This window comes from Staurois parvus, unplaced genomic scaffold, assembly GCF_062004578.1.
Source record: "Staurois parvus isolate SC_StPar_1 unplaced genomic scaffold, SC_StPar_1.0 ptg000160l, whole genome shotgun sequence".
Lineage (NCBI taxonomy): Eukaryota > Metazoa > Chordata > Amphibia > Anura > Ranidae > Staurois > Staurois parvus.
The window spans coordinates 1,192,559-1,208,158 of NW_028317956.1; the positions used below are offsets into that span (position 1 = coordinate 1,192,559).

Here is a 15,600-nt window from a genome sequence, read left to right on the forward strand (position 1 = left end):
CCGTCCACACCCAGGCACTAGTCAATTCTGGGGCTGCAGGCTTGTTCATAGATAGTGCCTTTGTGTTGAAGCACTTGATACCGTTGCAGCCTCATGCCTCCCCACTTGCCGTTGAGGCTAGCCTGCCCATGTGACCCATGAAACCGCACCGTTGACCATGGTTGTAGGGGCTCTTCACCATGGGATAATCCAATTCCAAATCATTTCCTCACCTCATTACCCAGTTGTCATTTGTTATCCTTGGTTACAGGAGCACAATCCTTCATTTGATTGGCATAAAGCCGAGATTCTGTCATGGTCGCCACAATGCACTAATATTTGTTTTCAGAAAGTGAGCAAGGTCTTGTGCACTTCTTCTGTCTCTTCTTTGCCAGGGGAGTACCAGGAATTCTCTGATGTCTTTGACAAAGGTCAGGCTGGTATTTTGCCATCACATTAGCTTTATGACTGCACAATTGATCTTCAGCCTGGTGCCAATCCTCCTTGTGGCTGGGTTTTACCCTCTGTCTCTCTTGGAGGATAATGCTATGAAGGAGTATGTTGCGGATTCACTATCCCAGGGGTTTATCTTCACATCCTTTTCTCCTGCTGGTGCTGTTTTTTTTTTGTTTTTTTTTTAATGTGAAAAAGAGTGGTGAACTGAGACCTTGTATCGATAAGGGTCTCAATCACATTACTATTAAAAAGCTTATTCGATCCCATTGATAACGGAATTATTTGACCGCCTGCATTTAATACTAGGAGTGGACTCTACAAATACCTTGTAATGCCCTTTGGTGTCTCTGCAACGCTCCTGCAGTTTTTCAGGAATTTATTAACAATGTCCTCTGAGATATGCTGCAGCTGTGTGGTGGTCTACCACGATGATAGTCTCATATATTCAAAATCCTTAGAGAACCACCATACAGTCGTCTCACATGTGCTACAGCGTTTGAGAGAAAGCCACCTGTATTGCAAGTTGTAAAAGTGCGAGTTTCACCGTGAACAGGTTAAATTTTTGGGTTATGTCATAGCTGCTGGCAAGTTTTCGATGGACCCATTGAAACTGTCTTACAACGGTCTCAACCCATAGGTCTACATCCTCTGCAATGTTTTCTTGGCTTCGCCAGTTATCGGAAATTTATTTGTGATTTCTCTTCTCTGGTCAAACCCAACTGATATGACCAGAAAAGAGGGCAACCCCCAGAATTCGTCTCCAGATTCCATTAAAGCCTTTAGAATCCCTCAAGATCGCTTTTGCTGCAGCCCAAGTGCTGGCACGTCCTGATCCTATATTACCCTTCTTGAGGTTGATGCATCTGAGACTGGAGTATGCGCTCTCCTGTCTCAACATCCTACCCCTGTGGGCCCCATGCATCCTTGTAGCCACTTTTCTAAAAAACTGTCTCCAGCAGAATGCAATTACGAAATTGGAGACAGAGCCATCATTAGCCATCATTTTAGCATGACAATGGAGGCATCTCCTCGAGGGTACTACTGTGCCCAGTCCTCATTTTGACTGACCATAAGAACCTCACATTCTTGTCTGAGGCTAAGTGCTTATCTTCTAGAGGGGCTTGGTGGTCCCTTTTTTTTGTCAAGCTTCAAATACGTAGTCTCATTCTTACCTGGTACGAAGAATATAAGGGCAGATGCATTATCGCGGCAGTTTTCCTCCTCTTCCAAAATGGAGTCTGTTCCTACTCCTGTGATACCTCCGGACTGCATTTTGGCCACAATTCGTACTAGTCTCACTTCACCTTTTGGTGAGAGAGTTCTTGCTTCTTAAACCCATTCTCATCCTGGAATACCTCATGACTGCTGCTTTGTCTCCAGAGAATCTGTGCACTGCTTTACTGCAGACCTACCATTCTTCCAAAGCAGCTGGGCACTCAGGGAAGAATCAACTCATATGGTCTATGTCTCAACAATGTTGGTGGCCTAGTCTCCACGCTGATGTAACCGCCCTTGTAGATGCTTTTAATGTGTGTGCTCAGAATAAAACACTCCAACACCTTCCTGTAGGCATTCTACAACCCATACCCAGTGGAGCGAGGCCTTGGACCCATTTGTGTATTGATTTTATTGTGGATTTACCCAACTCCCAGGGCAATATAGTTATTCCTATGGTGGTTGACCGGTTTTCGAAAATGTCACATTGCATTCTGCTAAAGAAGCTGCCTACATCCAAAGAATTGACATCAATATTCACTCGGGAGATCTTTTGGTTACATGGGTTATCTAAAGTTATCATGTCAGACAGGTGTAGCCAGTTTGTGTCCATGTTTTTGTGAGCCTTTTGTGCACAGTAGGGAATATAGCTTTCCTTATCCTTGGCATATCATCCGCAGTCCAATGGGGCCACAGAGCGGGCCAACCAAGCCTTGGAACAGTTCCTACATTGCTATATTTCAGACCACCATAACAACTGGGTGGACCTGTAACCTTGGGCAGAGTTTGCTCACAATAATGCCATCAATGCCTCCTCCTGATTATCTGTTTATGGCAAACTATTGGTTCCAGCCATCCATGTTGCCTGATAATTTGTTCTGCAGGCAATTCCTGCATTAGAGGAACATCTTCGAGAACTCCGTTCCACTTGTGTGCAGATCCAAGAATCCTTGCACTGCTCCAGAGAGGTACAAATTCCATACTGACCACTGACGCCTACCTGTACCCTCCTACCAAGTTTAGCAGAGGGTCTGATTCTCTTCCTGTAACCTCCAACTCCGTACGCACTCGATCTTCCTTTTAACATGCATATTTCCAACTTATTCCATGTTTTCTTATTTAAACCTTTGGTGTGTAACTGCTGTACCACCTCAGTACCATGCCCTCGCCCAGTTCAGGTTGACGACCATGAGATACAATTTATCAGTGACTGTAGGTTTCATAGACGCATACAATATCTAGTTCACGTGAGGGGTTAGGTCCGGAGAATGATCTTGGCTCTCATCCTCGGACCTACATGCTCCTGCCCTCCTCTATGCCTTTCATCTACTTTTTCCCCTCAAGCCTGGTGCCCCCCCCGAAGTACGGGGTCAATAAGGAGGGGGTACTGTCAGGGCTAGGCTCCTGCTACTTAACAAGCAGCTCTTTTCTTTCAGTGCCCAGAAGCTGCTCAGCTGTCGATTAATTTCCAGCTACTCGTTGTCTCCAGTGACTCACCTGGATACCATTGCCTGCCTCAGTAGTCCAGCCTAGAGCCAGCCCTTTTTGCTACTTTAGCAGCTTAGATCATTTCCTCCTTGCCCTTGCGTGGTCTATGTTCTCCAGTGTGTTCCTGTGTATAACTCAGTCTGGCTGACTTCTCTTCCAGTTCCTGTTCCTGATTCTTGGCTACTGCATACACTGACTTCTGGTTTCCTGACTCTGGCTCATCTGATAACCTGCTCTGGCATCCAAACCCTAGCTTCTGTTTTGACTATGTTCCTGATCTATGGTACTTTTGCTATTTTCATTAAAGGTGTGATTTTAACTGCACTTTCTTTCTCCGTGTGGTTCATGGTTACTTACAGCTAAGCCCCATGGGGCCATTTTAAAGATCAAAAATTTTTATAAAGCGTAATAATATTTTAATTTTATTCTTATAATCCAAAATTAGTGGTACTTTCTTAGGGATTTCTGGTTGGATATGTATTGATTCATGGGGTGCCTAGGTAATTAGCCCTTAAATAAAATAATAAAAATGCCTTCCTCTTGCTGTTGATGTTTTTAATTGAACAAGTTGGTACTCAAACACCAACACACCCAGCATCTTTACAAAAACAAGCCAACAGGTAATAAGCGTTGCCTCTAGCAGCTGTTTAACTTTTCTAGTGCAAACTAGAAAATAAAGGAGAGAATACTATTGATTGCTTTGGGATACAAAGACAGTCCTGAGTGTTGATCAGAGAAGGGTTATCACACCCTAACACATTAAAATGGTTCAAATTGTTCTGTTTCAGAATTTGGAGCTTAGTAATACTGTTAAGTGAAGTCCTATTGGAACACATAAAGATGCAGCCAACTAGGGAAAACCTGTAGTTAGAAAAACACAGATACTGTTGCTGGCCTCTCCTGATAATACAAGGTGTCTGGATGTCATGCTGATCCAGTTGTTTCAGTGCTTTCTCAGTGACTACCGTGGAACATGTATGCAGTTCAGATGTTTACTTGCTGCTTGCTTGAAGCTGGAAACAGCCAGCTAACTGCAGTGGTAGCTCACATAATTCTTTCAGTACAGGTTTCTTTAAACCAAAATTTGTGTATGTGAAGAATGGGAGGTGGAAGCTGTTATTCCCTGACTCCCAGGCTACTAGCTTGAAGGCAATTAAAGTGTTACTAAATCCAGGACCCTGCATTCACTATATCTGGTCTCCCACAGTACACAGAAATGCAATCATTTTAGTAAATATAAACTGCTAAATACCTTTTCTCATCAGCAGTTAGAGCAGTCTTGTGACTTCTATTACTGTCCAGCCAAGCACTGGTTACAGCTTGTAGGAGGAGTTTTCATTCTGTAGGAGGATGCAGGACCTTTGTCTGGAGAGTGCTGATTAGCCCTGTGCTGATCACGTGCACTCTCCCAAGAAAAAAAAAACCTCTCTAGCACTACACACCAAACTGAGTATGTGCAGCTTGTCCCTAGCCTCTGTTCTATCAGGAGATATTTGGGAGACACTGGAAGAAGGGGAGGATCAGTGAAGACAGGATCAAACATCCTTTTTACACAATGTGGAGGATTACCCCCTTAGGTTCCACAGTGAGTATAACAAGCATGCTTTACTGCATATACAGACTGATTTTACTGTTGTGGGTTTAGTAACACTTTAAGCAGAATTTATTAAGCTTCACTGCAAATGTCCTCAGTGCTCCAGAGGTAGAATATAAGCCAGGAGTTGGAGAAGGACAGCTTCTGCCTAGAGCCAGCTCAGTTTAATAAAGGTCTAGCTGTTGTCCTCCAAAAGGGTATACATTCCAGACTACATGGTCACAGAGTCAGCTTCTGAAAACCGCACCATTCCCTTCTCCAAAAACATTGCAGTTGACTGTGATTGGTTGTGCAGAGCAGTGCAATTACTACATTTTAATTTATAAGAAGCTAACTGCAGTCCTTAAGTGATCACCAGTAAAATAAATGGGTGCAGTTTGGAGAGCCTGATCACAGTGGTAGATTATTAGATAAACAATGGTAAATTGCCCATAAATAGCCCACGTTGTTTTAACCTAAAAGTGCAATGCACACGTTGCAATCTCCTTTAGATCTACCAGCAACAAAATAATGCAAGGCTCTGCCTGGTCGGATATAAATTGATCATATAGGTTAGGTAGGTTCTTTTATCACATAGTTTTGGTAAATTTAAAAATTGATTATATGGTCAGATTGTATTGTGTATGGTGACCATAAGCTGTGAATTGCAACATAGTTCATGAGCACATTTCTAAACAAGACTTAAAACATGCATCACCATCAGCAGCATCCCAGCATTAACTATATATTATCCTTCCTGGTGGTAGCAAAGGTTCTCATATCTAACAGTAATTAACAGTATAGTTTAGGGGATCTTTACTAATAGAAATGACAGTCCAGGTGGCCCTGGGGCACTTGCATGATCACGCATGTCTTGCTTTACCTCTGCTTCATGTGTCTTTCAAGCATGTACCTCTTGCAATCAGTGCTTACTTATAGTATATATGTAAGAACAAGTACAAGTAAGTTTGGTCCTCGAGTTTCTGATCTATCCATCGGAGGGTCATGTGATACTGACTTTGACAGATAAGCGGGGGGGAGGAGTCTTATTTTCTGAGTTTTATTAAATATGTTTTAGATTAATGGCCATTAAGTTCTCACCATTCCTGTGTAAGCTGGGCTACAATACCATAGAATATGAGTTAGATACATCCCGGCCAATGATTCTGTCGGAGCAAGCAAGCAACTGTTGAATGAAGTATAAAATAAATGCTTATGGTGGAGCTACCACCACAATAAAACTGGTGGTAGATATGCATGCTTTAAGTTGTATTCAGCTTGCAAGTGAGATGCATTTGAATGATGCATTTTGCTTTTGCATTCCTAATGACTTGGATGTGGAGCGATTCATCCTCATAGTTCACAGCAGGATCACTGAAGTTTCCCAAGTTGCTTTCCCAGTAGCTCAGTCCCCCCCCTTGCAGAGCTCCTGCTCTATGTGTATCATAAAAAGTAGAAGTCTGGAAGGCTGCAGAGTCACAGCTGGGAGATGGAGCAGGGTGAGCTGAACTGCTGATGGTGTTGAAGCTTACATGACATCACTGGCCCCTATCCCATGTGACTGTTCCGTCTTTGAGATTGACTTTCACGTTGTGAATGTCACATTAGAGCAACGGTTCCAGTACAAGTGGAAGCAGAGCAGATAGGTCATTATATGTGTGGGGGTGGACTAGCTGTAGATATTAATGTACTGAAAGATTCATATCAGAAGCCCTAAAGTTCATAATTGCCCCCTCCCAATAGCGACTCAGCTGCCATCCAGTCTTCTAATTTCTAATATAAACACAGAGCTTTAGTATTGGGAGGGGGGACAAGAGGAGATGAACTGCTGAGAGAATGATAAGTGCTACTGCTGTCAAAATTTAGGCTGAATTACTCCAAGGTGCCTAAAACTACTGAGGTCAGCGAGTGCTTATTTTAAAGCTGACTGCTTCAGAATATGCAAGTACTTGAATGTCCATAGCATGGCTTCAGGTGGCATGTGAAGCATATTGGGGCACATTTATCAGTAAAAACATGACAAAGGTTTTAACAATTACCCACTGTACCTAGAAAAGCAGAAAACATTTTTCTTTGAGTTCTGTAATAATTTATCTTTTTTTTGACACAGGCAGCAAAAGCAGTGGATCCAGTCGCAGTAACCGAGAAGGAAAGAGATCATCCGGTCGAGAGAAGGACCATAAGTCCACAGGCAGTGGTAGCGGGTCTGACCGTGCCGCCAGCAGTGGAGGAAAAAGGAGTGAGAGGCCACTAAGCCAGCACAGCCATAGGAGCCACAGCTCAGCAGCACGCAGTGAGCGTAGTCACCGCAGTAGCCACCACTCTCATGGACCCCCCGGTCTGCCCCCACTTTACAGCCTGCCAAAGATCGGGGGCAAAGTGTACAATAGTGGTCCACCAGGTGGTCCTCCAGTCCGTGAACTCAGCAATGTCCCTCCAGAACTGACCGGAAGTCGGCAGTCCTTCCAGAAGGCCATGGGTAACCCCTGTGAATTTTTTGTGGACATTATGTGACAGCCAAAGTGCCTTCTGCTCCAGCCACTAGTAAAGCTAAAGAAATGTATAGCTCTCTGCAATGGAAGACCACTGCCATAATCAAATGCAAAGCCATAGGAGAGAAAAATGATGGCTTTTTTCTATTACATTGTAAGCTTTGGTCAACATCAAAGAACATTTGAAAGCTGATTTAAGATATAAGGATTTTGGAAAGATCACCTCATTAGATTTAATGCTAAAGGCACAATACTAGTGATGTCACATGTTCTGCAGGTGATGCCAGACAAGCCTGGATACCACGCAAATGAACCGGTTCCAATAAAACTGTGGCATGCAGAGTCTTTAGGATAGCTCAATTCCCCATTAATTTCCATGTGATACAGACTAGAGTATTATTCAATAAAATATCAGAATTCCACAGTCCCCATATCCACAATGGCTTGTCTGACATGACCGATAGCTGGCCACACACACATTAATCTCATGGCTTTTCAAATGATCATCAGAATACAAATAAAGCAGATTACAATTGAACTGTTAAAGTGAACCTGTCAAACCTGGGCAATTCAGACCGAACATATGATGAACAAAATGGATAAGCAGAAATCTTGACTTGTCCTGTAAAAGTCCCACTTTTGCATCCAAAACTTCCCCAGGGACCAACAGGGAGGCAGAAGAAGACTGAGACAAGTTTTACTTTCAAAGGCTAAGTAAATATACAAGTCAAGATTGCCATATAAATTTAGCTGCCTTTAATTCTGGATCTACTAAACATTTACAAATGTCATTAAAGGTAACGGCTTGTGCATTGTTTCAGCATGTGCGCTGTCTAAATCACCCAGGTTAGGGACAGGTTTACTTTAAAGTGTTAGTTCATCTTTACTAGAAACCTGCCTGCGCAGATAAGGGGTGTCTGCGGATGAAGGCAAACTGTGTGTCTCGGACTAGAATACCCTTTCTATAGGTGTAGGTCATTTATGTCAATCATGAAGCCTGACTGGAATACTCCCAGGACATTGCTAGGAAGTTGCTAAGGCCTAGTCATTACTGCTCACCACCACAGGAGTGAGCATTTTCTCTGAATCAAAGCCCCTCACATGCTCTCTCTCTCTCCCCTGATGCAGTAGCTCTGAGCTCACTCCTGTGATGGTAGAAGTGAACAGTAATGACTAGGCCTCACCTAACAACAACCTGGGAGTTTTCAAGTCAGGCTTCAGGAGGTATGTAATTGGCCTACACCTATAGCACGGGCATTATTTAAACTTTAGCCAGAGCTGCACAGTTTTGATTTTACCTACAGACACCCCTTATCTGCATAGGCAGCTTTTTAGTAAAGGTGAACTCTTTAATGTAAAATGGCACATTTAGAATGACTTATGTATGTGTTTTCGTCTCTACAGCCTCAGATAAAAATGCCAGTAGAGTAGTTCTGCCTCTTTGTGGCCTAATTGCTGAGATTTTAAAACCAGCTGTATGTCTTTGGGGCTGTCTGACCAGACTGGAAGATTTGCCTTGACAGAGAAAGGCAGCAAAGTACATTAACTGCAAAGCAAGGCTTAGCAGAAAGCAAGCAAATATGGCTGCCTTCAAGTACATATATTGGTGAAAACCTGACCACCTACAGATGAACATTTTGAGGCAGCTTTGACACGTTATTTTTTTCCACTTGTTACGTAAAGAATCATAATGTGTGTTTGGCCAGTGTTAATTCATTAAAGTGAGAACAATTAATCTAGCGAAAAAAAGAGCACCAATTAATGTTAAGACAATCTTTATGTTGTCAGTACACCAATTACACAATCAGTCCAGCCAAAACTGATATTTTAGAAAATGGTAGATAGGACCATGCTGAATTACTCACTGGATGTTTAAACCTTCCTGAAACTTTCAGGGCAAAATGTCTGCATCTGGATTCCCAACTTCTCCCACCTGCTGCAGCTATGTTCAGGCAATGCCCATCTCTTCATATAATTATGTATTTATTTCACAGCCAGTGGGTAAGCCAGCCCACCAATGTGAGCTGATGCCTGAAAGATCAGTCTTGGGTAATGTTCCCTCTAAATGGCCAGTACACCCAAAAGTGATATTTGATACAGGTTGTGTCTATTGGACTGAGTCACCTAATGAATTGTTGTATCTCTGGAGGACTTTAGTGGTGAAATCTCCTTTTAATAGTTTGCTCATCACCACCTGGGTTTTAGGGGTTCCCATTCATCCTAATGCATCTCATTTCACTTAAAAAAAAAAAAAATACCAGAACAATCCAAATATGAATATTGCAAGACCCGAGATATTTGAGTATGGAGATCTCACAGCAGAATCCCTGGAAGTTCTAAGACATGGGCGAGTTAAATCCCAATTAAAGTTTCTTTGAAAATTATCTAAACATTTAATGTGCAGCAAATCAGTAAGTGCACAAAGTCTTATGCCTAGTACATACTACGATCATCTGATTTTCCATGAAGGTGCGTGTCATGATGTAACGGAGAATGATATTAACCAATGCCAATGTGCATGGTTTGTAGCACTGCAGTGATCCAGAATACGAAAGTGCTCTTGTGTACAATTTTTATTTTTGTTGCCCTCTTTTCCTGGATCGTATTTTCTATTCATTTATTATCGTATGATTACTGTACACAATGAATGAAAATCAGACATTATGTTAACGAACAAGAAAACTTTTGTAGCTTCACACCTTTTTTTCATTCGTACAAATGGAAGTGGCTGTCACAAGCACTATACTAACGAACAGAGATTGTCAACTTCCACTTGCAGAAATTTTCGGCCGATTTTCTTATGTGTGTATGTGCCTTGAAGCTGGCCATACCCTGAACAAATTTCAGCCGGTTACTGATGAACTGGGTGAAATGCACTCAGTAGGTGGCCCTGCCATTTACACTCCATTTGAAAGGAATAGATCTTGCAACCGATTTTGTTTAAAGAGCCTTCTGAAAATGTTTGGGCTGAACAGCGGCAATATCCATCAGAAGCAGCCACTCTTTAGGTATCCTGACAGGCAACTGTCAGAAAACTATGACCCAGCAGGACTGGTCGATCTGCACGGTTTAGCTTGACGGGAGGAATCTGTTCGAGAAATCTAACAGTGTATAGCAAGCTTTACAATGGTGAGGTAAAGCAGCTACCCTTAACCAGCCTATCCCCGTCAGTAGTCTACAGAGCTTTGTGTGAAAATAGTAAGCTCTGTGCAGCAGTCCAACACACTCTGGTGAGTGACAACTAGAGCTTTTCAATCAGCAAAGCTCACGCTACAACTCTAGCTCTGACTTTGCAGAAGACATGTTGACCAGTCGGGCAAAGATTGTTGTTGTCACACAGAACACATTGGTCCCTTGCTGCAGGATACTGGCAGGGGGACAGGCTGATTAAAGCTGGCCATACATAGATTTCTTTTGTTCTAACAGATTTTCCCATCCATACAAATGGCATGGACTGACGAATCCCTCCTGGCGCACAATTGTATTCTGACAGCTGTGAACACTGGGCTGCTTATTGGCTGGCGATTTTTGGCTCCTTTGAGAAAAGTCAGTTGAGTAATTGACTTTTTTCAAGCTGGCAGGATCACCCACTGTAAGAATTTAGGCCAATTCCTCTGAATCGGATGAAATTCTAATAGTGTATGACCAATTTAAGGGGAGCTGGAGCTGCTTTGCCATTAATAAAACGATAAAGACTTTGTGTACTTAATGATGCTAGCAGGCAGCCACCATGCATACATAATCCAGCGTCTAAAGAGCTTTTCTTCCAGAGATCGTTATGCAAGAATTTTTGCATTGGTCTAGGCAGGGGGAGCACCTAAACATTGGCTTATGTTGGGGGGTGAATAGTGGCAAACTGCTGAGAAAATTTCTCGCATCCAATCAGTTCATGTCCTGAGAGTACTTGGTCAGGCAATTTCAGGAATGACATGAAGACACCCTAAAGGAAACCTGTAATGGGAGAACCAAATAGGCTGCCATTGCTGACCTCCCTTTGAAAATGCTATTTGCTGCTCTGGCCCGCTCACTTTTGAGTTACTGGCCCAGAACAAACCAGGTTGGATTGGAATGAAGTACTGATCTGAATGCTTGTTCCAGGTCCGTGACGCAGAAGTACTGAAACTGAAATGTATGACCGTATATTCAGAAGTCAGTAGTAGCAGCCTATTACATTTAACTCTTCAGCATCTTCCAAAACAAGGAATCGGTTTTGGGCGGACTGACCTTTTAAAGCAAGACCACCAGAAAGGTGGAAAAAAGAGCACTTAAATAATTTTTTTTCCCATAGCTTGCTTCCACTCCTTACCCCACAGACCTGGCTAAGATTCTATTCCTACCAACTCTGATAACTACTAAGAATGTACAGATCATCTATGTATAGATAACAAGATGTAATTTAATGTTTTGGTTTTTTAAATATATGTGTATATCTGTGTAAATAACAGTTACAACTGAGTTGGCTGAACTTCTTTACAATCCAACCAGGATGGGTTAGGTTGGTACAGTTTGAGTTGTTTGTGTACTTTGATTCCCACTAATTAAGAGCCCATTACACCTGTCCATTGCGGTAGCTTGCACGTTAAATGCACAAATGCATTGTGGTGCTAGTCATTTTCAGTGGTGTCCCAATGCACTAAGATGGTGAAACTCTGATGTATGCACTCCACAATGAATTGCAGTAAATGATCATGCACTGCTCAGCATTATGGTGTGCTGTGTCATGTTATTTTTTTTTTATTTTGGGGGGGTTATCTTAACACAATACACCTTAATGCATGACTTATTGGGGTTGAGCTACTAAAACTGGTGCACTCAGAATCTGGTACAGCTGTGCATGGTAGCCAGTTTCTATCTTCAGCTAAATCAATTAAACTTTGGGAATAAAACCTGGATGCCAATTGGTTTCTGTGCAGAGCTGCACCCAATTTTGCACCATGCAGTTTTAGTAACCCCCAATGTGTGAGTTTTAACACATCTTGTAATGGATCAGTCTCAATGGGCCCTAAAATGCAACTTCAGGCTAAAACTTTTTTTGTAGTTTTGGTTAGAGCAGTTTAGGTGTCTGCTGTTTGTGTCCTTATCACATTCCTCAGAAAAATGAGGTGAAGCCCCATTAACAATAAATGGAGAAATAAAATATTGAATGTGTCACACTCCTCAAAAGGGTGTTTAGTGATATATGATATATACTTATGTGTAAATAAAATAAATAAATAAGTCTAAATAAATAAATAGATATTATTTCATGGTGATATAATTTAAATTAAATTTAAAAACACTCCCAGTGCTATAATTAATTTGATTATAAATAACTAAAAATTATATATTTAATAATATGAAGAAATATAATGTAATATGCCACAAATCAAGTGAGCAAAGAAAACCTCCTTGCACAATAATATATATGTGCAAAAAGTGTGCATGTGCAAAAATGCAAATATTGCCCAAAGCAGTAGTATATAAAAATATATATATGATAAAGTGCAATAACCAAAAAGGTATGGAAAAAATAATAATAAAACTGTGCAAATAATATATTATAATCACTCCACTTGTGCAACCTAAAGTGGTGATTAGGACTGTATACTGCTAATCCTTAGCTTAGATGAGATATAAACGTCCCAATCTATGCAGATATATGGAAAGTCTATTGCTGTTGAAGTAGACTGTGGTGTTACTTTCCTTCCACTAGATGGCCTCCCAGTTCCTTCCGAGTTATGAGGCTGGATGGATGGATATAGATATCTCCCCTCGTGTTGTTTGGGGTCTATCTCCTATCTCCTCTTCCTCCCCTTTACTCCTCCGATTTAGGCCATGAAAAAGAAAAATTCCCACATGGTGCTTTTATCAAGGATAAAAGCACCATGTGGGAATTTTTCTTTTTCATGGCCTAAATCGGAGGAGTAAAGGGGAGGAAGAGGAGATAGGAGATAGACCCCAAACAACACGAGGGGAGATATCTATATCCATCCATCCAGCCTCATAACTCGGAAGGAACTGGGAGGCCATCTAGTGGAAGGAAAGTAACACCACAGTCTACTTCAACAGCAATAGACTTTCCATATATCTGCATAGATTGGGACGTTTATATCTCATCTAAGCTAAGGATTAGCAGTATACAGTCCTAATCACCACTTTAGGTTGCACAAGTGGAGTGATTATATTATTTGCACAGTTTTATTATTATTAATTTTTCCATACCTTTTTGGTTATTGCACTTTATCATATATATATTTTTATATACTACTGCTTTGGGCAATATTTGCATTTTTGCACATGCACACTTTTTGCACATATATATTATTGTGCAAGGAGGTTTTCTTTGCTCACTTGATTTGTGGCATATTACATTATATTTCTTCATATTATTAAATATATAATTTTTAGTTATTTATAATCAAATTAATTATAGCACTGGGAGTGTTTTAAATTTAATTTAAATTATATCACCATGAAATAATATCTATTTATTTAGATTTATTTAATTTATTTTATTTACACATAAGTATATATCATATATCACTAAACACCCTTTTGAGGAGCGCGACACATTCAATATTTTATTTGTTTATTTTCACACAGCATTTTGAGTATGTGTTTCATGTGTTGATGCACCATCACATTTAAAGGAGTTAATTAATTATAAGCACCTCTGTGCCACCATAGTAGCTCACAAGTATACACTCTTATAACAATAAATGGAGGTAGTTGCGAGCGCACAGCTAGCATAAGCAGCTAGCATAAAAAAGGCAAACCTCTGCATCTCTAAAAGACAGTATATAAAATAGTAATAAATAAATAGTAAGATGGTACTAAAAAGTGGGCGCTGTCGAGGCGCGTATAAAGTGAAATAGTGTCTGCGTCCAGTGGTGACGCTTAAATGTAGCAAGAGCAACACAATATATGACAAGTATGGATAGTTCAAGTAAGTGACATAAGTCCAGATGGTGAGATTAATCTGTGCTCCGTGCTGGTGACTTCAGATGACGAGAAACCAGTGGTACTATGCACTTACCAGAAGTGCATAATGAATGCACAGGGGTGAAATACATCCATTAGAGGGTCATCTGGGTCTGGTCTAGGGCTGCAGGGTCATTAAACTCAGTATGGACACGTGGGAAGACACTGCTCACACAGGGGGTCACACTCTGCTCACCCATACCCATCATAGACAGTTCCAGGGACACAGCATACACAGTACTCCAGATGCAGCAATGGCACCACCTTATAAGGCTCGTGACAACAAAGCCAAAGGACAGAAATGTGCCAATAGTGTAGTACGTTTATTGAATAGCATAAAATCCAGGTATTATGAAAAGAACTCACATGTGATGGTGTGAATGAAAACAAACCAACTAACAGTTGTCGCTGTTCCTATTGGAAAATATTCTTCCATACCAGTTCATGTGACATTAAAACTTTGGATTCTTCTTTGCTTTCTGGTCCAGTGACAATGGTCCCCAGGACAAATGTGAGGGTACATCTCCCCAGTAGGGACACACACAACAAGTAGCATATCTGTACACATATTGGGTGATCTGTCAGGGTTCCCTGATGCATGCCATTCACACCATGGCACAGAGCAAGGAAAATTATATACTATGAAATATTAATGCATTAAACAGTCCCTTTTTGGTCTCCTGAACATTAATGTTGTATGCACTCCTGTGCTTCTGTGCGAAGTGCAAAAAGGGTCCATTGATCTTCCTAAAGACATCAAACACAAGTCAGTCACATTCTATTGATTTCTGACCACCAAGCATCTGTTCTTTTATCCAAGAAGTGCCTGTAATTAATACACCAGAGACTCAGCTTATAGTAGAGTAAGTGCCATGAACACAACATGTGCAGTGCTCTTGAAGACAGACCTCATAGTACCGGTCAGAGTGTCCTTTCTTAATTATGATGCATCTCTTTACAGCCTAAAATTGGTCATTTAGAAAAGGTGCAACAAGGCTTTCATTCTCAATGCATGATGTTGCGTTATAGAGAAATAGGAGGGATTGCCATTGGTGATCACCTTCTGAAAATGCTAATATTCAGTTTATTTCCAAACATATTTCAAACCAATTATTCAAACATAAATGAAAGTACAGTGGGGCAAAAAAGTATTTAGTCAGCCACCAATTGTGCAAGTTCTCCCACTTAAAAAGATGAGAGAGGCCTGTAATTGGCATCATAGGTAGACCTCAACTATGAGAGACAAAATGAGAAAAAAAATCCAAACAATCACATTGGCTGATTTGGAAAGAATTTATTTGCAAATTATGGTGGAAAATAAGTATTTGGCCACCTACAAACAAGCAAAATATCTGGCTCTCACAGACCTGTACCTTCTTCTTTAAGAGGCTCCTCTGTCCTGCACTCATTACCTGTATCAATGGCACCTGTTTGAAC

At 41.1% G+C, this 15,600-nt stretch overlaps 1 protein-coding gene across 6 annotated transcripts in view; it reads left to right on the forward strand.

Annotated features, from left to right (window-relative positions):
* DVL1 (dishevelled segment polarity protein 1) overlaps nucleotides 1-11,906 on the forward strand; it is a 214,357-nt gene extending 202,451 nt beyond the window's left edge. For 5 of the 6 annotated variants that reach the window (XM_089675944.1, XM_089675941.1, XM_089675943.1 and 2 more), the window contains one exon: nucleotides 6,822-11,906. In XM_089675944.1, the coding sequence (XP_089532070.1) occupies nucleotides 6,822-7,225 (404 nt within the window). In that variant the 3' untranslated portion in view covers nucleotides 7,226-11,906. The remainder of the gene's footprint in view (nucleotides 1-6,821) is intronic. The other variant, XM_089675947.1, reaches the window with a different exon arrangement.
* Nucleotides 11,907-15,600: the final 3,694 nt, after the last annotated feature.